The sequence below is a fragment of the Camelus bactrianus genome, chromosome 20 (assembly GCF_048773025.1).
Source record: "Camelus bactrianus isolate YW-2024 breed Bactrian camel chromosome 20, ASM4877302v1, whole genome shotgun sequence".
Classification (NCBI taxonomy): Eukaryota; Metazoa; Chordata; class Mammalia; order Artiodactyla; family Camelidae; genus Camelus; species Camelus bactrianus.
In genome coordinates this window covers 32,665,972-32,691,037 of record NC_133558.1, presented here as the reverse complement: position 1 = coordinate 32,691,037, position 25,066 = coordinate 32,665,972, and the positions used below count along the sequence as shown (strand labels likewise).

General features: G+C 41.0%; 2 protein-coding genes across 2 annotated transcripts in view; one reads left to right on the top strand and one right to left on the bottom strand.

Moving 5' to 3' along the window:
• Positions 1-25,066, bottom strand: part of LOC123613937 (uncharacterized protein C6orf141) — a 115,182-nt gene that overhangs the window by 82,503 nt on the left and 7,613 nt on the right. Inside the window, 1 exon segment of the mRNA XM_074348880.1 lies at positions 22,877-23,941. The gene's annotated coding sequence lies outside the window, so the exon portion shown is untranslated.
• LOC105083920 (cytochrome P450 2K6-like) lies at positions 8,121-23,292 on the top strand. The gene is made up of 9 exons (XM_010973949.3): positions 8,121-8,294; positions 10,599-10,761; positions 13,112-13,261; positions 15,825-15,985; positions 17,333-17,503; positions 18,087-18,228; positions 18,572-18,756; positions 19,722-19,863; positions 23,105-23,292. Exons 1-9 carry the CDS (start codon positions 8,187-8,189, stop codon positions 23,290-23,292), a joined length of 1,410 nt encoding a protein of 469 aa, XP_010972251.3. The 5' UTR covers positions 8,121-8,186.

Below are 25,066 nucleotides of genomic sequence, written 5' to 3'. Positions count from 1 at the left end.
AAAGGTCCTGGAGGGACACCCCACCGTGGACAGCCCACCACAGGCGGAACACAGCAGCAATCTTCACTACACAGGGGAGGAGGAGGCTGTTATGGGCCAGGATGTCAGAAGGGGTCAGGGGGACTGGGGTGAGCGCTGCTGTTTCCTGTCAATGACCAAGTGATCGAAGGTACTGGAACATTCTTGTCTAAGGGCTAGAATGGTTGTTAGGTGGGAGTTGGACCAATCACACAGGTAGTTACTGATTAAACTTCCAGCTTAGGACGGGAGGCACTTATGTGCACAAGATAAGGGTGAGGCAGGGCCTGGCAGGGCCATGTACAGAGAGCAAGAGAGAAGCCATCTTCTGAGGCCTGATCCCACAGCACAGCACAAATTTCCTGTTTGCTTAGGCATGATTTTGTTCGCAAGAAACACAAGACTAACACAGAAAACTGCATCCAGTTGAACCAAGCCTTTGTCGACTGAAATAAGTGCACAGCCTAAAAGTTGAGTGATGTTTTATTTGGCAGACGTTTATGAGGACTTGAACCGCTTTGAGCCCAGGATGACAGCCTCTCAGATGGCTCTGAGGGACTGTTCCCAAGAGGTAGTGGAGAAGCCAGGATATATAGGAGTTTTACAGCAAAGACCAGGTAGTGGAACATTAAAAGATCACTTGTTAACTGAAGAAAACCAGGTATCTCAAGTTAAAGAATTTAGTGCTTTTCTATATATGGGAGGAGCAAACGTTTGGACTCATTGAATTCATTCCTTTCACAAGCACCTAGCTATCTGGGGCCAGTATCCTGTCCTTTCTTACTCTGAGTCCCTTCAGAGTGTGCCATTGTGAGTGGCTGCAGAGGCCGAGCTGCAGGCCTGTCCTCACTGGGGGGTGGCGGCAGCCACTGATGACTTGATGGCTTCAGCATTCTTTGTTTACTGATATGGTTTGCAGTATTTTTCGTCCACACCTTGAACACAAAACACACACATGCACAGACCCACACACACACTCTTCTGACATCTACCACTTACTTCCCTCCACCTGAGGGGGCATGAGCCACATGCTTTTCACCTAGCAATGACATGTGAACATGCGCTAAGCGTGGGCCACCAGGAAAACCACGCAGCCTCGGTTTCCAGAGTTTTCATTTGGGTCACATAGATGTGTCCGACCACCCTCGTGGCTGCCCTCAATTCTCCACCCCGCAGAGACTGGGCTGTTACCCCACGGCCCCAGATCACATCATCAACCACACTGTTAGCAGAGACTGTCCAGGTGGCCCAAACCCAATGCACTTTTATCAGGCAGGACATTCCGAGGGTTAGCAGTTACCTCCCAGAAGCTCAGAGCAGAGGCCAGACTGCGAACAATCACGTTACCAGCTTACTTAATACAAACCTTTCAAAAACATCCAATCCAACGCTCACTTGTTTTATAAGGGCAGTGAATGGAAGTGGTCACTTCTGGTTGGATATATTAGAAAGACTAAAGACCAGGTGCTGAAACAACATATACAACAGGAAAGGAAACAAAACGGCTCTTGCATCAGGTGGAAACAAGGCAACAATAAAGACGGCAAAGTAACACGAAAAACTAGAAAGATTCTTCACGCAGATTGCTCATCTGGCGTCTGGAAGTTCTTTAAAGAACCTGAACCTGAACACCTTAGACGATGCACTTTTTGTGAAGTTTATGCCGGAAGAAGACAGGGAATTTCAATCACCAGACTCAAAGGCCTTACAACAAAAGGTTGGTGAATAAAGCCACGTGTGTGACTTCTAGTCCCTAATTTTCCAGTAACTTGCCGAATATGAGGTAACAGGGATTTAGCAACATTCAATTTCACTTAAGCCTGTGCTTCTGGCCACAGGCAAGATGAAAGAACCCTCACCATTCTGTGCTCCAGAAAACAAAACAGTTTATTGATTTAAAAAAAAAAAAAACCTTCCCCATCTGATTCGGTAAGACTCACAAAAGCCCTTTGTTTACCTAGGACAAGGCCAGGCTCAAATTCCTATGCTCTGCCTCATAAGTCACTACCTCAACTACTCGCTTCACCGACCAATCAGAACAAAACGCTTATTAGACAAACTGGTTAAGCGTCTCTCTCCTTTTCCTCCAGGGCTGGGAACTTTGGCCCACCCCCCAGCAGGAGCCTGCAGACCTCCCTGCTCAGAATAGGTGGGCTTGGGGTGGGGGTAGGGGGCGAAGAGTCTCTGAGCCACTGCCCCACCTGTCAGCCCACTTCCAGGAACCCTCTTCCTCCCGGCCTTGCTTTCTCCTCTCTGTACAGACTCCCAAGATGCTGGCCGACGTTATCACGACCACAGCATTCGCCTGTTACAACAGCCCCTTTCTCTCCCTTGCAATCATCTTTTTGATTTGGGTCTCTGTTTACTCAATTTGTTTTTTATTTGACAGATTCTGCTGAATATTGGGGCTCTACAGATTATGGGCTACAATTACGTAAGGGAAACCAGTTTAAAATTCACCCTGAGGAAAGGAAAATAAAGTTCAACAGTGAATACGAAAACGAAGCTAGGGACTCTCTCATCCGCTTTAAAGACTAAGCGGATTTTAGGCTAAATACGTAGATTTTTTCTTCCTCATGTGAATATTCATAAATTTAAAATGTTACATACATTGTATAGCTATCTATGAACCTAGAATACTTTTTCTTTATTCCTTCTGTCTGTTCCAATTTTCTTCCTTATTTCTCTTCCTTTTTCTCTTTTATAGACTGGAAGGCATCTATCTGTCTCTCCTCTCTACTGCTTTTTTTGAGTCATTGCCCGGCTGTCAGCAAAATGCTGCCCCTCCTTGCCCCCATCTCCCGCTTTCCACACCCCTGTTGTCTCAGGCTTGGGCCAGTGGAACCCGCCCCTCTTCCTGAGGGACAGCCCTGGGGCCTGGCCCAGCTCAGAGGCACTGAATGCTTTTGGTATGTTTATGTGCCTTATCCATTCCCAAATCACTTAAAAGCAGTAAATAATACCGTTCAGATTCACTGGATGATTTGATTAAAAATCTCAAACTCGATTCAGATGACCTATTTCTGGATTTTTTTCCCCTTATTTTGGGCTCATGATTCAACTCTGAGAGATTAGTTTGTAATTACTGATCATAATTTGCTTGGTGAAAATCTGCACATTTTTAGGCCTTACCAGCCTTTGTGTCCGCCAACAGTCTTTAAGCTGTTGGTTGTACAGCTTGAGAGAACTCTGCCCAGGCAGGGAGGTTATGAGAGTAGACTTTATTCAATGGATTTTATCCGTACTCAACATCTATATTCAAGAATCCTAATTTATTGACCAGGTGGCCACCTCCATGAATAACTGGCCATATGTTTCTATATTTACAGATTACTCAATAACCCAAATTCAGTTCTATTTGCTCCCTGAAAAGCAATCTTGGGAATGTTTGATATTCCGGTGTCTCTATAGATAGTCCACAGAAGTGACTTCCTAAATACAGTAAGAGGATGACAGTGTGTAGTCTTGGATGCAGTGAGAGAGGTCAATGTATGGATTAGTAGCAATAGCACTTTTTATTAAAAAAAAATACATAATAATTTCTCTCTGCTACCTGCCAGAGTGGGACAAATTCTGAGGGTCAAATTGCCCCCCATCTTAAGTAGGAATTTTGGTAACCTAAAGTCCTACAAATATTTAAAAGATGTCCATTATGGTTACCAGGGGGGAAGGGGAGGGTAGCGGGATAAATTGGGAGTTCAGGATTTGCAAATACCAACTACTATATATAAAACAGATAAACAGCAAGGGTCTATTGTGTAGCACAGGGAACTATATTCAATATCTTGTAATAACTTGTAATGAAAAAATATGAAAAGGAATATACATATATGTATAATTGAAACACTATGCTGTACACTAGAAATTAACACAACATTGTAAACCAACTATACTTCAGTTTTAAAGTAGATAATTACATAAAACATGTCCAATCATTAGCAAAGGTGGATAAATCAGTTTTTATATATTTATTTCAGTTTTGATAAATCCTTTAGATGAATAACACTACATATTGAATCAGAGAGTCCTGAGCATTTACACTGAGTGACAATAGTCAGACAGAGAAAGACAAATAACATAGATCTCTGTGTGGAATCTGAAAAGATATATTAAAACAACAATAACACCAACTAACCTCAGAGAGACAGAGAACAGACTGGGGAATGGCAGAAGAAGGAGGTGGGGGGGTGGAAGAAATGGGCGAATTATTTGTTTGTTTGTTTGGTTTAGTTTACGTTAATTGAAAAAAAAAAAAGGTGAGAGAATTCATCATCAGAAGACCTGTACTACAAGAAATGTTAAAGGAAGTCTTCAGGCGGGAAGAAAATGATACCAGATGGAAATATAATATACACAGGAATAAAGAGCACTGAGAATGGTGACTACTTGGATAAATACATAAATTAAAAAAATTCTTACTATTTAAGTGCTTTAAAAGGTAACTGACTATTTAAGAAACAGACTTGCAGACATAATAAACAATCTTATGGTTACTGGGGAAAGGGGGTGGGAAGGGATAAATTTGGGAGTTTGAGATTTACAAAGTTAGCGACTATATATAAAAATAGATTTAAAAAAAGTTTTTTCTGTACAGCACAGGAAACTATGTTCAATATCTTGTAATAACCTTTGATGAAAAAGAATATGTGTGTATATGCATGACTGGGACATTGTGCCGTACACTGGAAATTGACACATTGCAACTGACAGTACTTTAAAAAAAAAAGATAATTGTTTAAACAAACCAAAAAATAACAATGTAGTCTGGGATTTATAACATATGTAAAAAAGTAAAATGTATAAGAACAGTAGCATCAAGACCAGGAAGAAAGAAATGGAAGTGCACTGTTAGAAGTTTCTATACTTTGAAGAGTCATATGATATCACTAGAAGATAGTGAGTGATACATTAAAGATTTATACTAAAACCCTAAAGCAACTGCTAAAATAACAAAATGGTTGTATAGCTAATGAGTCAACAAAGGAGATAAAATCAACTTAGATTTTTTAAAAAGATACTCAATTCAAAAGAAGGGAGAAAACCAAGAAAAAAGAGTAAAGAACATGAGATAAATACAAAACAAACAGCTTAACCATATTACATGAAATATAAATGGTCTAAGCACTCAAATTAAAAGACAGAGACTGTCAGATTAAATACATGATACAAAACCCAAGTATATGCTGCCTTCAAGAATACACTTTAAATGTACAGACAAGGACTGGCTTAAAAATAAAAGGGTGAGGAAAGATATCCCATACTAACACTAGTCATAAGAAAGCTGGCGGATTGTAATTAATACTGGACAAAGTCTATTTAAGGAAAAAAACAGTATGTAACTAGGAATAAAAAAGGAAATTCATAATAATAAAACAGTTAATCAAGAGGACATAACAATTCTAAATACTTACGCTCCTAAAAACAAAATTGCAACACACATGAAGCAAAAATGGTTAGAACTGCCAAGAGATATAGGTAAATCCACAATTATGGTTAGAAGAATCATTACCCCTCTCTTGAGAAACAGAGACAGAGTTAGAAAATCCCCAGGTTTCTTAACTCAGAGTCCAGTAGAACAAGTTTTCTTTATACACGCTGAAGCAATCAAGAAGCATTTGATTGCTGGTCTGCTGCAATGATTTCCAGGTGCTACAGTAATCAGAGCCAGATGTGTGACTCAACGTTGGAAAGTAGCAATAGAGAAGTTAATAGCTTTGAAGTCAGGGAAATCTGAATTATCTCACTTACTGCATACATGACCTCGGGCAGGCTAGTTAACATCTTGAAGCCTCAGTGTCCTCGTCTGTAATGCTGCGGTAGTGACAGCACCGCTGGGTTCTGTTGTATAGTGCATCGCGTAGTGTTACATAACAACCAGAAAGCATCGACTACAACTCATGTTCATTCCTGACACACTCCCATCTGGTCTGACTGGACTCTCTCTCTTTATCCCTCCCTCTGCCCTTTGTTTTAGGAAATGAGCCTGTGTGATGCAACACTGTTCAGTGTGGACATTGCGGAATAGAGGTCTCTGAAAGTAACAGTCACTTTTTATGCAAAGAAATGCTGCCCTTTGTTCTGTCCCTGCAGCTGCCTCTGTTAGACTGTTCTAGTGTTTGACTTGGCTCAAGAAGGTTTCCGTCAGTGCCTGCCAGAAGGATTATCTGGGATTTTGTTCGAGCTTGCCAAAGTCATGCAAAGCAGAGGGGACAAGTGGCCATGTACAAAATATTTAGTATCATGGCATGAAGCCATGTGGTGCAAAGAACATCTTTGCAGGATCAGACGTAAGTCCTGATTGTAACTCTGTTAGTAAGAAGGACATGACCCTTCCAAGCCTCAACTCTCAGGGTCTCAGTTTCCTTACCGAAAAATGACGGAATTTGATACACATAGCTACTCGGTTCTTCCAAATTCTGTGTTACTAGGAATGACTCTCCGGAAACAAAATGTTCAATCATTCATTTACGCCTTCATTTATTCACTAATTTAAATTCAGTCAGTGCCAGGAACTGTTCTAGACATTGGGGATTCCACAGGGGGTGGGTTTGGGGGTGGGCGGAGAGTATTTGCTTTTAAGAATTTCTAATTCCTTGGAGAAAAAGAATGATAAACTAAAAAGTACATAATATAATGGCAACTAGTAAAAAACCTGAGGAAATATTGTTATCAAGAAGGCAATATATACATAATGGAAAAGCAACTGAAAGAACATATGTATGTATGTATATGTATACGTGAATAGCTTTGCTCTACACCTGAAATTAATGTTGTAAATCGACTACACTTTAATGAAAAACTAAGAAAAAAAAGAAGGTAACATATAAAAGATTGTTCAATCCAATCTATTAACCTAGTTCATTATCCACAGTCATTCTAACACAAAAAGGAAAGATAACTATTTCTTAATCAAGTCAACTAGAATGAACTATCTCCCAGATGCATGGTTAAAAGCAGTATAAAAAGGTGGAAAATTTAGTGACAGGAAAATGAAAACTCTTACAGAAGGGGATACAGACATAAACAAACGAGAATGCTTGTCAGTGAACAAGAGAGGAAAAAATGAGAGATGCTACGTATTGAATTTTAAGTATTATCTCAGGAGCCGTGTGTCTGTTAATTTATTTATTTATTTTTACTTTTTTTGGGGGGAGGAATTAGGTTTCTCTATTTAAAGTGGAGGTACTGGGGATTGAAACTAGAACCCTGCGCATGCTAAGCACATGCTCTACCACTGAGCTATACCCTCCCCTCTATGTTAATTCTTATCACTACAATCCAAACATATCTGTATTATTTTCCTCAGTTTAAAATAAAGAAACTAAGGCTCAAAGAGGGGGTTGCTTGGGTATCTTGCCGAAGGTCTGTACGAGGGTCTGCCAGTAAGTTAAGTAAGTTAAAAATCAGTGTTCTCAAACAAGTTTCTACTGTATAGCATGGGGAACTATATTCAATACCTTGTAGTAACTTACGGTGAAAAAGAATATGAAAATGGATATATGTATGTTCCTATATGACTAAAGTATTGTGCTGTACACCAGAAATTGACACAACATGGTAAACTGATTATACTTCAATAAAAATATATCATAATAAAAAAATCAGTGTTCTTTGCACAGCACCACTGAGAGTCCCACGCAACTCCTTTAGAAGGGTGGAAGAGTATGAGCTCCTCATTGTATAAGAACTTCGAAATTCTTGGTGTGACGCTGTGATTTGACCAGCCACACACAGATCAAACAGTACAAGTAACTGTCTTGTGAAACTGTAGATTTCACACTGAGGATTAAACATGTTGCATTTTTCTCAGATCTGAAGACTAACCCCAGTTTTACATGAGAACAAAATCCCTCCAGGCTTTACTTACTAAAATGGAGCGAACTGAGGGGTGAAAGGGAGGGAGGCAGGCCACATAAGTAAGGCAAGCTTACTGGATAGGGCCTCATTCACGCAAACAGACGGTTGATTACCAAAGAGAACAGATATTATTCACAACACTTTCATGTTTCTGGTTTGCACTGACAGCTGCTGATTCTGCCTGGTTGCCACCACAAAGCTTTCCATTGTTTTAATAATACTTCTACTTAAAGATGATGAGTGGATTTGATTCTTTCCTGCTTCCAGTTCTGAGCCTGATTCTTATTTTCATCTTCAGCATTAAAATCTTCATGACTAAAGCTTCCAAGAGACAATTTCCTCCAGGACCCAGACCTCTACCAATTATTGGAAATCTGCACATCCTTAATCTGAAGAAGCCATTTGAAACCATGCTGGAGGTAAATAAATAAATAATTGTTCATTTCATACTTGTTTATAATTTCCTAAATCATTTTTACCCTTGTGGGTTTATTAGCACGTATGTATTTAAAACTGTTTCATATATGTACAATGGGATCATTAGGCAAGATTCAAAATTAATAGAGCTGCCTTAAATTGAATTTCAAACTTCTTTTAAATTTGCATGTATAAAATATTAGTACATACATTTTTATTATTTGAAGTGGTATTTTTATCCTAAAATATGTATGACTTGTGACCTTTATCTCAACATACCCAATCCGCATATTTCAAGTATATCCTATTATGAAGGAACTGAATTGTGATCTATCGTTTTACTCTATAGACTTTTGGTTAACTACTCGAAACAGGTGTGTGCAAAAGGAACAGTCAAGTGCATGGCCCCAGAACTGAGACCCAGAATTTAGTTCTGAGCTTGTCATTAATTAGCGGTGTGAATTTACAGAAGAAGTGAAGTCTCTTGCTTTCGCTTCTGTAAAACTCCAGGGCCAGAAGAAGTCCTAGACCCATTTTCTCCAGTTTCTACTTCAAAGATTTGATAGTTCTTGACTGTGGGGTAAGACAGAAGGAAAGAAGGAAGGAAGGAAATACATAGTTGGCATTTGGCCATAAATTTCAATGTTTAAGTTCTAAAGGGCAGAGAACTGAAACTGAGTTCTGCTGTAACTTCCCAGTTTGAAAATCCTAAGGGGAGATAAAAATGAAGAGATCAGTCCTTTACCTCAATGGGCAACATAATAGTAATAATATTTTATGTTTGTACTGCAGTTTTTATTTCACAAAGCGCTGCAAAGATTCCATGTACTTCTCAAAACCACCCCAGGAGGAAAACAGAGAACAAGTATTATTCGCAACACTTTCAGGTTTTTGGTTTGCACTGAAAGCTGCTGATTCTGCCAGGTTGCAATCACAAAGCTTTCTACTGTCTTATTTTACCTCGACTTTACATGAAGGTGTAACTCAAAGCAACTGACTTATTAGTAACTAGAAAATAAGGACTTGAGTTTTCTGATCTTCTGGTCCTACTTTAGGGCTTTCTCGCCTACATTCAAAGGTCACATAACACAAAGGCTAATTCCTCAGAACAATTGCTTCCAGTAAAGTCCTTCATCTAATTCCATATGCCCCAATCACATTTGTTTCTCCCAATATTTTTATTCTTTGCTTATACATTAACTAGCTTAATCTTTTCCCTATAGTCTTCTTTTTTTTTTTTTCTTCTCATTTCCACCTCTGTACTATTGCTCTGGGCTAATTTCACCTAGGAAATGTCTTTTCCTCACTTCTCCCTCACCTCCACCATTTTTTTTCCTTAAAATTTACCTCTAATTTTTATTCTTTGCCTGAAACATGCCGTATCGTCTTGATACACAGTGGTTCTCATCTGAAAGACTCTCTCCTCACAGCCTATTTCAATTTTCACTTCCCTGTAAGAGTCATCTTATTACATATGATCATCCTGAACTGTCCAGCCCTTCTGCCATTTCCGTGGCAATTCTAATACTGCTTCCTAAAGTCAAGTGTCTTAAAGAAAGGAATGTTAGAAGTTCCCATCTCATTTTCTACCCGAACCTTAGTTGGGTTAAGACCACAGGTTCTGTGTCCAGCAGGTCTGAATCACATGTCCCTTGCTGAGCACTGCCACTTACTAGCCATGTGACTTCCTGGCCACAGCACCTTGCCTGTGCAACAGAGGTGATAATAACATGACTTTGTTGGCTTGTAACGTGCACTGAAGGAGATATTGGTGCTGGAAATAAAGCAAGAGAGGCAATAAATGTTGGCTCTTGTTATTTAATTATCATAGAAAATGGAATGTTTTTTTTTTTTTAGTAAGAAGTGTCACACTTTAATGCAAAACTAATTGGGGCTAGGATATAGTCACAGCACCTCATGAAACATGGGGCTCGAGCGTGGTGGTCAGTGTGGTAGTCAGGAAATGTTTTGTCTCCCTAGAGCCCGTGGTGGGCATTTACTGAGACCCAACAAAAATATGATAGGGAGACAAAATACATTAGTTTCATAATGTCAGAGTACCATTACTGTGAAATCCCAAACAAGTGGAGCCTATCCAAGGACACTCAATTCATGAGCGTAATATTTACAGCTTGAACGGGTGTAGTAACCACAGGAGTACCTTATAAACTAGTCCTGTATTCTCATTTCGTGAGTTCATAAAACTGGTTACTTTGTTAAAGTTAAATGCCCAGAGCTCAAGATCCAGTGGACTTTCTATTACAGCACAATGCTTTAGTGGCTTCTCTTTTTCTTGTACACCTAAGCTATCCCAGAAATATGGCTCCATTTACAGCATCCACATGGGGCCAAGGAAGGCGGTGGAACTCTCTGGATATGAAACAGTGAAAGATGCCCTGGTTAATCATGGCGATCAGTTTGGAGAACGATCTCAAGTGCCTATATTTGAAAGAATTTTTGAAGGAAAAGGTAATGAACTCTAAACTTAAAATATATCCTTGTGGTTAAAATGATTAAATCAGGTGCACTGTATTCTCTCACATAATTCTTTTCACAACGTACTTTGTCCTTCGTCAAATAGATGAAATAGAATTTCATAGAAGAAAATTTATGACTTATGGTTTTATTCTTATTATACATGGTAATTACTTCTGTTGAACATATAATTTGTAGCCAGCTACTAGCTGGGAAGTACAACGCCAAGAAGATACAAAGGCAAAGGGAGGGTTTGGGGATTAGCAGACATGCATTACTATATATAAACTAGATAACCAACAAGGACCTAATGTACAGCACAGGGAACTCTATTCAATTTCTTGTAATAATCTATAATGGGAAAGAATCTGAAAAAATATAGGTATGTATGTATGTGTATAACTGAATCGCTTTGCTATACACCTGCAACTAACATTGTAAATCAATTACACGTCAATAAAAAATAAAATTAAAAAAAAAAGTAAAGGGAACAGAGGCCACCAACTTAAAAAGGCCACAGTCTAACGGCTGGCAAAGACCCATTAAACAATATACTTTGCGAAATAAATATACTGAATCATATTTTCACCTGGATAAAGCTGTACCCTGCTTGTGTGACTCTTTACTAAATGCTTTAGTGAAATCCAGACACTCTCCAGTATTAGAATATTAAGACCCTGGAAAGATGTGGGCAACCTTGGCAACCTCTCTTTCCTTAACTTTCTAAGAGTTTATCTCATGCTCCCACTCTTCTAAGAAATTTCTCTCATCTGTTCATTATTATTTCCTTTAGCTATGCACAAATTCACATATCTGTTTAGTCAATAAATATTTACTGAACACCTACTATCAGCTACATGTGTCTCCGGAAATTAGTAGTAGTGTGGTGTTATATACCAACTGTGTTTGTATAGCACTAATGTAGAAGCTTGCTTACAACTCCCGATTGTAACTTTTGACTTGGGTAGTCTTGTGTCTACTAGTCTGATTTTTCCTGGGAAAAGAGACTTTGTTTTCTACTGTTCATCAACTCCTTAATCACATCTAGCATGATGTAAGCATGTAGTAAATACTCAAAAATTGGTTACTGAATTTGTTGGAGATATATTAAAAACAAAATCTCCTCCAAACCTAGAAATCCTTCTCTCCACCAAGAAGGAAAACGATTTTATTACTGAAGAGGCATTAAACCGGAATGTGATGTGCATCACATAATCTGCTAACTGCAAAAACAGAAAAAAAACTCACACTTTTTATATAACCAAGCAGCACAACCTAGTACAAAAACGTTAACCAGTGCTCAAGTAAGAGGACTTGAGAGCCCCATTTGTCACTGTTAAAAAATAAACTGAGGCATATGAAAATTTTTGAGTTTATTTGAGCAAAAACCAATTTGAATTGGGCAGCATCCAAGCCAGCAAATAGAATGGTGCTTTGGGGAGCTGTGCAAAAAAAGACTTCTATAAACAAGTTTATACTGTATAGCACCAGGAGATATATTCAAGATCTTATAATAGCTCACAGTGAAAAAGGATATGAAAATGAATATATGTATATTCATGTATGACTGAAAAATTGTGCTGTACACCAGAAATTGACACAACATTGTAAACTGACTATAACTCAATTAAAAAAAAAAAAGACTTCTATAGTCAGAAGGGAAAGGGAACAAGGACGTTATACTGGGCAAAAAATAGGGTGGGTTGTTGCAAAGTTACTTTTCTTGAGGGGACAGCAGGGTTCTGTCAGGTAGATGACATAACTCTCAGTTTGGTGACTTGGGGCTTAGCATAACCAATTCCATTTGGGGCCTGTTTTCTTGTTTTTAATGTCACACATAGTTCATCCTAGATTCACCTGGGAATTGGGGTGACCATCTGTATTAATTGGCTTTATATAAAGTAAAAGTAAATTACTCCCATCTTAATGACAGGAGGCAGTTTTGCAACTCAGAGCAAGGCACCCAGGGAAGTACGGTTCCTCCCGTTTCACAGAAACTGGGAGTCTCTTGCTTGATGTTTATATTCCAAAGAAATGGCTCCCCGGTCCCTGAGAAAGATTTTCCTAGGTCATAAAACTCACACACACACACACACACACACACACACACACACACACACAAACCCTATCTAGCTTTCAAAATGATGTATATATAATTGAAAGGGAGGAGAAAAGACTTTTTAGAAAGTAGTGTTCTAAAGTAAATGCTCGAAGTGGAAAGAAGCCTCTTTCCTTACTTTCAACAGGGAAAATTCAGCCTCTTTTTGTAGTTTTTCTTTGTCCTAGCAAATTAGATTTTTAAAGCTCCGAGGAAGTAATTTAAAAACATTTTGTTCATTACAAGGAATCACCTTCTCTCATGGTGACACTTGGAAGACTGTGAGAAGATTCAGCATGACCACCTTGCGGAACTTAGGGCTGGGCACGGAGATCACAGAAGACACAATTATAGAGGAATGCCAGCATCTCATTCAGTACTTTGAGTCTTACAGAGGTGCGTAGAATGAATAAAAACCACGTCTTATTTTTCACGAGAAAGACGTCAATAAAAGATATACTTTCTATTATATATTTTGATGTAATTTCAGACTTGTAGGAAAATTCCAAGAACATACAAAAGGAATCCCCAGTATCCTTCTACTGTTCTCCAAGATTCCCGAAATGTCAACATGTTACAAATGTTTTCTCTCCCTTTTTCCAAACTATTTGAGATACTTTGTTTTTCCAGCCCAGCCACATTGTTGGCAATTTAATTTATTCACTTTTTTTAAGAAAGGAAAAGAAAAAAATTAACAAAACTTAAAAAAAAAAGACCCTTTGCAGAGATGCCCTCCCTTTATTCTTTTTTTGTGTGTGTGACAAGTCTTTTCATCCCTTTATTCTTAATTACTTTAATGTGTTTCTTTAAAATAAGCAAAAGTATTCTCTTACATAACCAAAGTCCTATTCTCAAAAATCAGAAAATCAACACTGACGTGAACATATTAACTACTCTGCAGAACTGATTCAGATTTCACCACTGTCTCACTAATGTCCTAAATAAATCCTGGACCACACATTGCATTCAGTTCTGCTGTCTCTTTTGCCTCCTTTAATCAGTCTCTCAGTATTAGGTACATTTCTGATCCCTTTAAATAACAGAGAGTTAATACCATGTTATTTCTATCAATATACGGGATGAAAAATCCAAAAACTCATTTTCATGTCAAGAGGATTCCCATTTCCTTAAAAATTGAGCTCATTTCCTTATTAAAAATGAGTCCATTTGCAAAGTTCAAAAACATAAAAAAAAGAGAGAGAAAATCCCCCATAACCTCAACATCTAGGGTAGTGTCCATTTAAAAGTCTGATAAATTTGTGTGGCATTTTAGCAGATTTGCTTCCTGTGTTTCCGTTTGAAATTCCTTTATCCTTAACTAACAACACACCTAGAGCATGGCTTATTATGTCCTGCCTAGCTTAAGAAAGTTCTGTGAGAGATAAATTATAACCCCCAAAATACAGACTGCTGAGTAATAAAGAAAAATTACATGAATGATGCATTTTGCTTGATGTGGTTGTTCATTGCTATATTGAAATTCTTGCCCCAGAATGTATTTACCTTTCACAATAGGAGAAATAAAAAGGGGTTAAAAGTGCCACATTTCATCTATGTTCTAACTTCCCATTAAATTAATAGACTTTTAAAAAATGAGTCCATTTGATACAGAATTGAATATGAAGAGAGCTGGTCAAAGGGAGATCACCTTAAGATGAATGCAGGGGAGAAAGAGAAACCTTGGGGACCCCACATGCTAAATTAGCAGTCCCTGTACCTTTAGAAGGAGACACTCTTGGCAATTCAGAGAAAGTATATACAGACAACGACTATTCCTTCTCCAGGGTTAAGCGCCTAACAAACGTGCATTTCTCAAGGCTTCGTGTACACAGAGTCCTACATGTAGAAGAAAATACATTCTCTACAAGAATTCCCCTTGCAGTTCCACCCTGAAGGTAGCAGCTGATGTTAAGAGTGGATCTTAGCAAACAGACTACTCTTCACTTAAAAAAAAAAATACCCATCCACTGATACATGTTTAATAACCCAAATAGTTTTAAGTGATACTGATGGAAACAGGACCCAGCAGCAGAAGAGGCTAAAACAAGAAATTGCTCTGGATGAAGTTCTTTAAAGTAGAGTCATTTTAATCATCTAGATGTCCTATTTCAAGCTTTTAAACTTGAACGCAGCCTAGTAGGTTGACATATTTTCCCATGTATCATGTATTAGCACCTCCCTACACACATGCATGTGAACACACACTGAAACGTCCCTCATTCTGGCAACATTTTAATTTCTTAGAGTCAAATGCAGATTTCCTTTGACATATACTTTTAGTTTTCCTCGTGGCAATTTTTTAACCAAATTCTGAGTATTTCTCAAAGCCCACTCTAGTCTCAGCTCTTCTTGGAAGGCATGGTTACCAGTCATCCCTTTCTTCTATGAAAACCTTTCCCTGACAGTCTGTCCCGATCAGTCTGGAACCGGTTTAATATTTCATATGTGAATTTGGATAGGTTTCTCCCACTATCCAAAAGTAGAGCGTTCCTAGGAAGCCCTTCATAAACCAAAACCAGAGACATAAAGTGAAGAAGCAGACACCTTGGGATTCATCTTGATAATGGATGCACAGTACAAACTGAGATAAAGCACAGCTCAGACACGGTTCAAAGCAAAGGCAGCTTGATGACGAGATGCTGTGTAGTTCCTGGAGAAGACGTTTGGTGGCGCCCCTCTCACTAATCCAGGTGCACGCAGCCTCAATTAGGGATTGCCGCATAAAACCACCACCACCACCACCACCACCAAAAAAAAACCCCACTGTACGCTATTTTCCTTTTCGCTTTTTTTTTTTTTTTTTTTTTTGTAAAAAACGAAAATCCTTTTCGGATTTCTTTTAGTTTGCGAAAACAAGTGCCAATGTAGGTCTTCTGTGAAAGTGAAGTTGGCATAAAGCAAGCTTTTGAAAAGCGGATGGCGCCTGTGTTCCCAATCTGATGAATGAATTCTCTTGCAGGAAAGCCCTTTGAAAGCAAAACTGAAATGAATGCTGCTGTTGCTAACGTCATGGTGTCTGTGTTGTTTGGAAAACGGTTTGACCACCAAGACGCCCAGTTCATGAGACACATAACCATGATCGGTGAAATTATCAAACTCTTTGGAACTCCTAGCATTGCGGTAACTGTATCTTTCCGACTCACTTTTACTTCCTCTAAGGTCCACCTGAGTGTTCAAGAGACCATGAAAAAGTAATTAACAGAGAATCTCCATTTCAAAAACGCACTCTTTGTGGAACATCCTGAGGGTTCCGATGTGACAGGTCTGCTTGTCTAGACTCTTCATCACAGATCACTGCATCCAGCAAGTATCTTATGATGCAGGACTTGTGAATCACAAGCAATAAAAGTCATTACATGGCTTTAGCAAATTCTTAGGATCTTAGCCACCCATCTTTTACCTGCCCCCCTAGTTAGCATGGAATGCTGGTGAAACACGAGTGAACAAGCAGCACTCAGAAGAATCCACTTAGGAGACTGAATTTTAACGGAGGGGGACTGTCAGGTATCAAAAAAATATAAAGCCCAATAAAACCTTAATATTTATTCTGAGCCACGCCATTGCACTGTCATCCAATTTTTTATATTTGCAAGTGAGGTTGCTATCTTCTAGAATGTAGGGGGAAAAGTGCTTGTCAAATAGTTCCCATTTTCAGCAGTACCACTGACAACCAACCACGTTATTGCACTTTGGAATTTAGGCTCTGTTACCTGCAGGCTTATTCTAAATACAGGTGCGGGGGAACACTGGGTCAGACAACTATGATGACTCATTTTAGGCACGGTCTTTTATCTTTGCTATTTATTAAGTCATCTGGGAGGGGTCAGGAACCTCTTTGTGCATCTGAACAAATACATAAAGCTTATCTCTCAGAGAATGAATACACTGAGGAAAACACTCCAGTTAGCAAACAGAGAACTTTTTAAAGGTCAGGGAATATTAAACTAAGCGGGGCTGCTCTCATGGAGCGAGTCTCGGACCTGTGGACAGGAAGCCTGTTACAAATTCAAAAAATAATTATTATTCTGTTCCTGCAAGGAAACCCTGGTGAATTCAGTATACCACACTGAACTAGAATAGTCTGACCTGGAATCACCTGGGATTTTGCAAGAAAAGTATTTAGATTTATAAGTTCTGACCATAAAGTCAATACTGTTTTTATGTCTCATCTAACCTCTAAATACATATGTCTATATGACTGTAGACATAATATACAAAATACTCTGGGTACATAGAACTTATTGGAAGTCATGACAATATTCACCGTAAGTTACATAATTCTGATAAATGAAATCTTGTCCAGTCCAGTCTGCCACTGTTAGCTAAGGTAAAACTGAAGTCCAAATGAGATGCTATTTCTTTAAGGCTTTCAGAAATAATGGTGTCATTCCATTCTCCCAAGCATTATACACGTGTATTTAATTAACTTTGTTTTGTTTGTTTGTTTGTTTGTTTTTACTCTTCTAGCTTTTCAATACGTTTCCCATTTTGGGGTTTCTCCTCAGAAGTCATAAGACAGTACTCAGGAGTAGAGACGAATTATTTTCCTTTATAAGGACTTTCATAAATCACCACCATAAATTTGACAAAAATGATCCAAGATGTTTCATTGATGCCTTTTTGGTCAGACAGCAGGAGGTAATGATGCTTAGCCTAGGGTCCCTTATTTGATTTAATCAATAGCATCCGGAGGGGTGGGGGGAAATACTTCCATCCAAGAAAAAAAGATAACTGGACTCAAGTTAATGATAGATTTGTACACTACAAAGAACGCTATTTATTATATTTTGCATTCTCAAATTTTTTTTTAACCTCTTTTCATGTCACTCTCTGAACAAAACCAAGACTTACAGAAGACCTCAAGATGTGTTACGGCTCTGAGGATTAATATTCTTTTCTTTGCAATCTTGAAAAATGTGTTTCAACTGACATACTTGAGACCATTTAATTTTTTTCTTAAATAAATAATGCTGGGAATATTCTAATCGCTCAATTAAAAACTAATTCCCAGTCTTCCTGAATGGCAAATGGGCTTTCCCAGTGTCAGAATTATTTATCATTATTAGCTTCTAGGATGTGCTTTATCCTAACATTCTGCACAACATTCTCATATTGAGGGAAGAACGCAGCACTTTGTTTTTTTCAGTTCACGTGAGGTTATTTGCGATGCTTGTCCAGGATAAAATTCTTTCATCGCTAATGATTCCTTTTCTCCTTCTAGGAGAAAGATAAATCTACTGACAATTTCAGTGATGACAACATGGTGGTACTTGTCAGTAACCTGTTTGTGGCAGGTGTAGAGACCACGGCCACCACGCTGCGCTGGGGGATTCTGCTCATGATGCGATATCCGGAGATCCAGGGTACGTCTCCTGAGATTCAGAGCATCACCTGAAGGAGAGGAATCAGGAACCCCTTGGACTGGACAATATTGAATTCTAGAGCTACTCTGGATACCTTTCGTTTGTACCCTTGAGAATCGTTTGTACCTTTAGTATCCTGATGCTCTAAGAAAGTAGACTTGCCCTCTGAGCATCCTGAGATGGTCTGAAGGCATCACTCCATCCAGGTCCCCAGAGGCTCGGGGATAGAAGCAGTGCAGGGAAAAGATGATTCAGAACTCAGAGAGGACTTGGGTTTGATGTTCACGTTTAAAGACACAGCCCCCTCCCACCGCAGACCCTAACCGCTCTCCATCCTATGCAGAAAAGGTCCACGATGAGATTGCCCAAGTCGTGGGGTCCGCGCAGCCTCGAATTGCACACCGTGCTCAAATGCCATACACGGACGCTGTCATTCACGAAGTGCAGAGATTTGCCAACATCCTGCCCACAGGCTTGCCACGGGCAACAACCACGAATGTTCTATTTAGAAATTACTATATTCCAAAGGTAAGGGCTGGAGGCGAGGGGCAGGGGAGAGGGAAAGAACGTCAAAACGCTGCAGATGAACTGTCAGACAGTCTCCTTCCTCCTCCCTCCCCGGCCCCTCCCTCCTCCCCTCCCTCTTTCCCCCCTCCCTGTCTCCCTCTCTACGACCAACCACAGGTGACTGAGCGTCTTCATAGGTAACAGTGGCCTTTGCTCAGTGAAAAGACTTTAGAAGGTATTACTCTTCTTCATGTTACAGCTGAGGAAGCTGGGGTTCCGAGAGTGCAGGCAAGGCTAGTGTGTAAGGGAGCAGATTCTGGGTGAGGCGTGCCACCCTTTAGGGCCCTGTGTCCAGCAGCACCTCCGGCCTTCACTTCCGCCTGCACACGGCGAGGCCCTCCGCTTCCGAGGACTGTGACACCCAGATGCAGCCTTGTGCTTTGACTGGTCAACTGAGGAGGTACAGATCTTTGCTAAAACTCAGCTGAAGGGAGGAAGTGGCATAAGGTAATGGTAGCCCACGGCCCCGAGCCTTTTTCTTGACAGTCTGTTCATGGCTTCTGGGCCCACCTCTGCAGGCGGCCACCGGCCACTGGTTACATGGGCCCCCGTACCCTGTACATCCCCAGTGACTGGGGGGCTACATCCTTCTTTGGAGCGTCTCTTCCCAGCATGTATTAAGCACACTGATGAATGGAACTAATCAGGTTAGCAACTGCCATGGGAAATCAAACCCCACGCTGTTAACACGTAGCAAATACGTGCCTAGGGTTTGTTCCCGGTTCTGAATCCAAGCCTTGTGTTTTTCACTAGGTACAGAGTGAATATTCCACACTCAACCCCAAGCCTGAGCCACTCGGCTCCAGCTCCCTCCTCCGCATTCCTTCTAGAACACACCACTTCCAGCCAAGGTCACCGTACCTCTTTGGAGCCACCTCTTTAGGAAGCAGTTTCATCTCTGTCACTCATCACACTTTTACCCCTAGGGCACCGAGGTCATACCTTTGCTGAGCTCTGTACTTTGGGATCAGACCCAGTGGGAGACACCAGACACCTTCAACCCCGGGCACTTCCTGGATTCTGCTGGGAAGTTTATGAAGAAGAAAGCTTTCATGCCCTTTTCAGCAGGTAAGGCATCTTACTGGAGAAAGGTGACTTGAAAAATCTGGAGAGATCTGGACGTGCCTGAGGCCAGGGCTAAGGTTCTGGATTTTCCCACGTGGCCCTAACCTTCAGAGAGAGGGAAGTAGTCCTTTCTCCGGCTTTCACCAGGATGCAGGACAACAGGCGTTGGAAGGACGTTTCCTTAGGGAGTCCTGGATGACTCTCTGCGGCCGAGGCTAGGTACAGGGCCTCGGGAAGCCAGAGGGACAGCTAAGCAGGAAAACGATGGGCAAACCCACGTCACTCCAACCGTTAAAGCTTTGCTTTATGACGTGTAAATACAGTGTTGCTCTGAGGGTTTCTTGAGGAGGGCAAGGCAGGGAAGTGAAAAGAGCTTCACATTAAAATTTGAAATCCACAGAACTAAATGAATGGATTCTATAGTTGCCTGGATTTCTAAGAATCTGAAATGAGTTCTCCATTTCTAGGAGTCTTAGCAAAACTACACCATGAGCTGTTTGCCATCTTTCTGCTTCTACAAACAAAGGTTTGGTCGTCACTCCAGAGACCCACTCAGTGATGGGTAAACAGCAGCCACCCCAAAACAGACCTCCTTTCCCCGCTGACAACTTATGGATACAGAGCGATACAAAGCTCGACCCCTTCCCCTAATTCTTGCCCACGTACTCAAGAGTGCAGGGGGTGGAGTAATGAAAACATACTCACCACTCCTTAAAATGAAAAACATCACATCACATCTGGAACAAGAGTTAAAAGCAATGAAAAATAATACACCTGTATTGGCAGTGTTTTGAACTCCATTTCTCTCAGCATTTCCTTGCATTATATTTTTTGGGGGGGAAAAAAGCCATGGAAACATAAACAGTGCTCTCTCGAGGGCACTTCAGCCATGTCTAACTCAAAACCCTCATTTTACAAGTGAAAAGATACGTACAGTTTCTTCCAGATTCCTTTACCGGCTCTTGGACTGACTGCTGCTAATATTTAGAGAAAAGAAATCACGTTCTCCACGACAGCCCTTCGCCCCCTGTGAACAATCATTATTTTTACTTTCTCTCTTGAGCTCTGACCAATACCACACCCAGGGCCTCCACGATTTCTCACACACCTGGGCCTGGGGACGTCTTTGGACCACGAGGCGGCAGCAACAGTCCCGATTCTGCCACAGTGACCCATCCTCAAAGGATTTTGCCCAGCTTATCTCAAGAATTCTAACCATCTCTAGTTATACTGGTTTCTTTTTTTTCCAGTTGTAGGAAATCTAGGAGTAGTCATCCTGTTTTTATCATAAACAAGTGGAAAAACTCCTAAAATACAATCATCTCAAAACTGTCACAATAAGAAAACATAATATAAAACCAATTCTGTGCCTCCACTGTGAGAGCGAAATTCTCCAAACACTCTAGTTGTCCTGAAGGCACTCCCTTCCCCAGTTATCCTGATCACTTATTACTTCCCGCGTTAAGATAAAGATTTTGCTCCTTAAAGGGTTTACCTAATCCAAATAAGCTCTTTCATTGGCCCCCGAGATCACGTCTAACTAATTTTGCATGTAGCATTTCTTTTTAAAATAAATTAAGATCGTTTACTACGTTTTCACCTACTTACCCTTAAGAGTAAACTAAAATGATGCGCACCGTGACTCCTCCCGTGAAACTGAGTTGAGCCCAAACACAGGGACACTGACTCACACCCGAAGCTGTTTTGTTTATCATCAGTTAGAGGACACCAGCGTCACCCGTTTCCTCCTGGGCGGGCGGGGAGATCTGTCCCCCAAAGCCAGCGTTGGTGTCCCTTCCACGGGCTTCCTCAACACCCTAGCATGGCTTGTGATACTGTGTTATAATCACCCGTTTCCTCTTCAGACCCACCTACGAGGCAGAAGCCGCCCAAGGGCAACAGACTCAGAGCCAAGTTCAATCTGTCTTGACATTCAACACCAATTTGTGGATCGAATGGTTAGCTTTGACTTAATGAACACTTCTAGGCAGAGGCAGATAATATCCTTGGTCTTTCCCTCCCTAAAAATCTCACCTGGTTACGAGGCATGGTGAGGGTGGAGTCAATCCGTTCCTTGGAACCAACCAAACCAAACCAAAGGGCCAACCTGGGATACTTTCAAGGTGTTATAAAATAGCTACATTTGAATATTTTGCTGAACTTTAAAGTCTTCTGTGACTCAGTACGCTTGTGAGTTACCTTCCAAATTAAATACAGAAACAGAAAAAGAGACCCCTCTCCGGACTGTCTATGACATTTCACTGGAGGTACAGCAGGGTGGCAGATCATTTAGAGACTCCAGGAGCAGGAACGAAAGGGCCGGGTTAGGTCTTCTGAAGCCTTCAATAATGCTTCATTTCAACCAATATACTACCTTTGCTCTATAATGCAACCACAGAACTCATTAAATTTAAGCCAGAAAAAAAAAAAAGCCCCATATGTTTTAAGAAAGATTTGTAATAACCATTAAGACCCCAGTTGTTGGTAATAAAAACCAACCTAGAAGACTTCCTTCCTCAATTTTAACTCACTCCACTTTTCAGACACCTTGACATTTCCCCACTTAATTCACATTTCAGAAATACTAACCAAGCACTCTGTTTTAAGTTTATTTTTATTTTTTTCATGGAGGTGCTGGGAATTGAACCCAGGACCTTGGGCTTGCCAAGCACGTGCTCTACCACTGAGCTAAACCCACCACCCCACCAAGCACTCTTCTTAAAGTGCTTCAGTGTGACCTTGTTTCCGGTCATACCTCTGGCCTCGGGTCTGAGACTCCCGACTTCATGCTCAGTGCTCCAGTCAGCCCTGTTTCTTCCTGCCCTAAATGCATCCCACCCCTGACTCACCCTCCCCCATCTCTGCCAGACTCACCTCCCACCCTTAGACGTAAAGCCCTCGCACAAAGGGGAGCCCTCCCTGATGGGCCACCTTTCCTCTGCGTTCTCACCACACACTTGGCTTCACCTGCCAGAACATTTTTCACATTAGAATGTTAATGTTAACGTTTGCTTACTTGCTTGTGTCCTTCATGGGAGCTTGTAAGGCAGAGTCTTCAGATGCATTTCATTTTGCATTTCCAGTCCTTCAGCTGGGGGGACAGAGCCCAGGTGGCTCACAAGAGGTTAACTGACTCGCACTTGGTGAAGGAGAAGAAATGGCACGTGGACGGCCTTTTTCTCTGTCTAGACAGTCTTCAGTTTTGGTCGGTTTAATAACCTTCCACCACGTCCCACCTCCCCAGGTCGTCGGGTATGTGCTGGGGCGTCACTGGCCAAGATGGAGCTCTTCCTTTTCTTCACGAGCCTCCTGCAGAAGTTCACCTTCCAGCCGCCCCCTGGGATCTCCCATCTGGACTTGGACATAACCCCGAACTTCAGCTTCCTCAATCGACCGATGCCTCACAAGATATGTGCTCTGCCCCGGACCTAGGCTCTGCACATGAGCTGTGGCCCCACTTCTCTGGGTTATCTTGTGATCCTCAGCACCGACTGTCCTGTTCTATGTCTTGCCAGCCATGGTCTTGGGCCAAGCCCTTTGGCTGTGTATCAGTGGTCAGCCACATCATCCCAGAGGGCTCTCTTGTCAAGTCAGAGTGAGTTCCTGTGCTAATCCCTGCAGTAAAGACCTCCATTCTGCCACTCTCCACGGCAGGACAGGTGAACAGAACACTTGACAAACAGAACCTTTACTTAGTGCCCAAGAGTTCTGTCCTTCAGTCTGAAACTGTCCTGTCCTTTTCCTCCAAAGCACATGAGACATCTAACAGTCACCAATCAATAGTTCCAGTTGTTGGAGTGGGGGGATGCTTTATAATGCATTGTCCTAGGGTGCCCATCAAAATTGCAGTGAAGAAAATTCAGCTCTTACATGAGGGTCCCAATCAACATAAGGCACTGGTTTCATTCATTGGTACAACCAAGATCGGGCTTGTGATGGTGACACTGGCTCGTGAGTACAGACCACCTGTTGAGCTCAGAAAGGGATGCTCCTGCTTCTGACATAGCTGGAACTTGAAGAGCCTCCTCCCTTCTCTGTGTTCAGTGCTCTGAAGTCCCAGGAAAGGCATATGCAGGGGACCCTGTCAGCAGAATAAAGAAATCATTGTCAGTTCCCGAGACACAAAGCATCTTTAAGCCTTTATGAAGTCAAATTTCCCATCACCAACATAAATGCTTCTCCCCTGCTCTTATCTGACTCCTGTCAAAGCAAAGATTGCACTGGACAAGGTTAAACAGTTAAGGAAGACTTTATTTAAGGCTGCTGCAGTGGGGAAGGTATAGCTCAATTAATAGAGCGCCTGCTTAGCATGCGTTAGGTCCTGGGTTCAATCCCCTGTACCTCCATTTAAAAAAAAAAAGGAAATAAATCTAATTACCTCCCCGTCAACAATAACAACAATCAATAAACAACAACAACAAGAACGAAAAAAAAAAAAAAAAGACTACTGCAATAGCATAGAGAGGCCAGAACTTAGTCTGAACGCAACTCCACTGAAACAAAGTGGGGAAGGGATTTTAAGCGTTGACGTGGGCTAGAGGGAAAAGTGCTGGAGGACACTAGTGGGGAGGGTGACCAAGGGGACACCGTGTCCGGCACACTGAGTTACTCCTTAGTTTGCAGATGTTCTTCTCTGACTCTGTCATCTGTGTTTGCTCACTAGAGCCCATTGAAGTTAGACTCCTACCCTCCCACAGGGCCTGGGAGAGAGGGCACCAACTTCCTTAGTGATTGCATTTCTATGAGGTGGCTCCTGGGTCCTTGAGAAAGACATCCCTGGGTTGTAAAAGTGGCAGATGGGGAACACACAGGTCCCCTGACTTCCCAGTGGAATGAAATGAAACCATAAGTGATAAAGAATTGGGGCCTGCTTATTTTGTTTAAACACTTTCAAGAGACAGCTGCATTTTCTGCATTGCCCTTAGTACATAATTGGTGTTCAATAATGTTACCAGCGAATTCTAAACCCAAAGTCAAAATCAATTAGTGGACTGCTTTTTCTTACAAAGGATTAATAGAAACAGCTTTGAGTAGAGATCAGGAAATCTGAGCTTTAATTCCAACCCTTTCAGTCTCCCATTTTTATGACTTTATGACTGCTACTGGCAGTGGCATACTTAGTGAATAAGATATTGGAAGCAAATAATTTTTAACGTCAATATGAGAAAATAATACTTAATAATCATAGAGCAAAATAAATAATAAC

Coding starts and splice junctions, on each gene's coding strand:
- LOC105083920 (XM_010973949.3), top strand. CDS start 8,187: ATGACTAAAGCTTCCAAGAGACAATTTCCTCCAGGACCCAGACCTCTA. Junction 17,504..18,086: donor TTTTGGTCAGACAGCAGGAG/GTAATGATGCTT, acceptor TTCTCCTTCTAG/GAGAAAGATAAATCTACTGA. Junction 18,229..18,571: donor GCGATATCCGGAGATCCAGG/GTACGTCTCCTG, acceptor CATCCTATGCAG/AAAAGGTCCACGATGAGATT.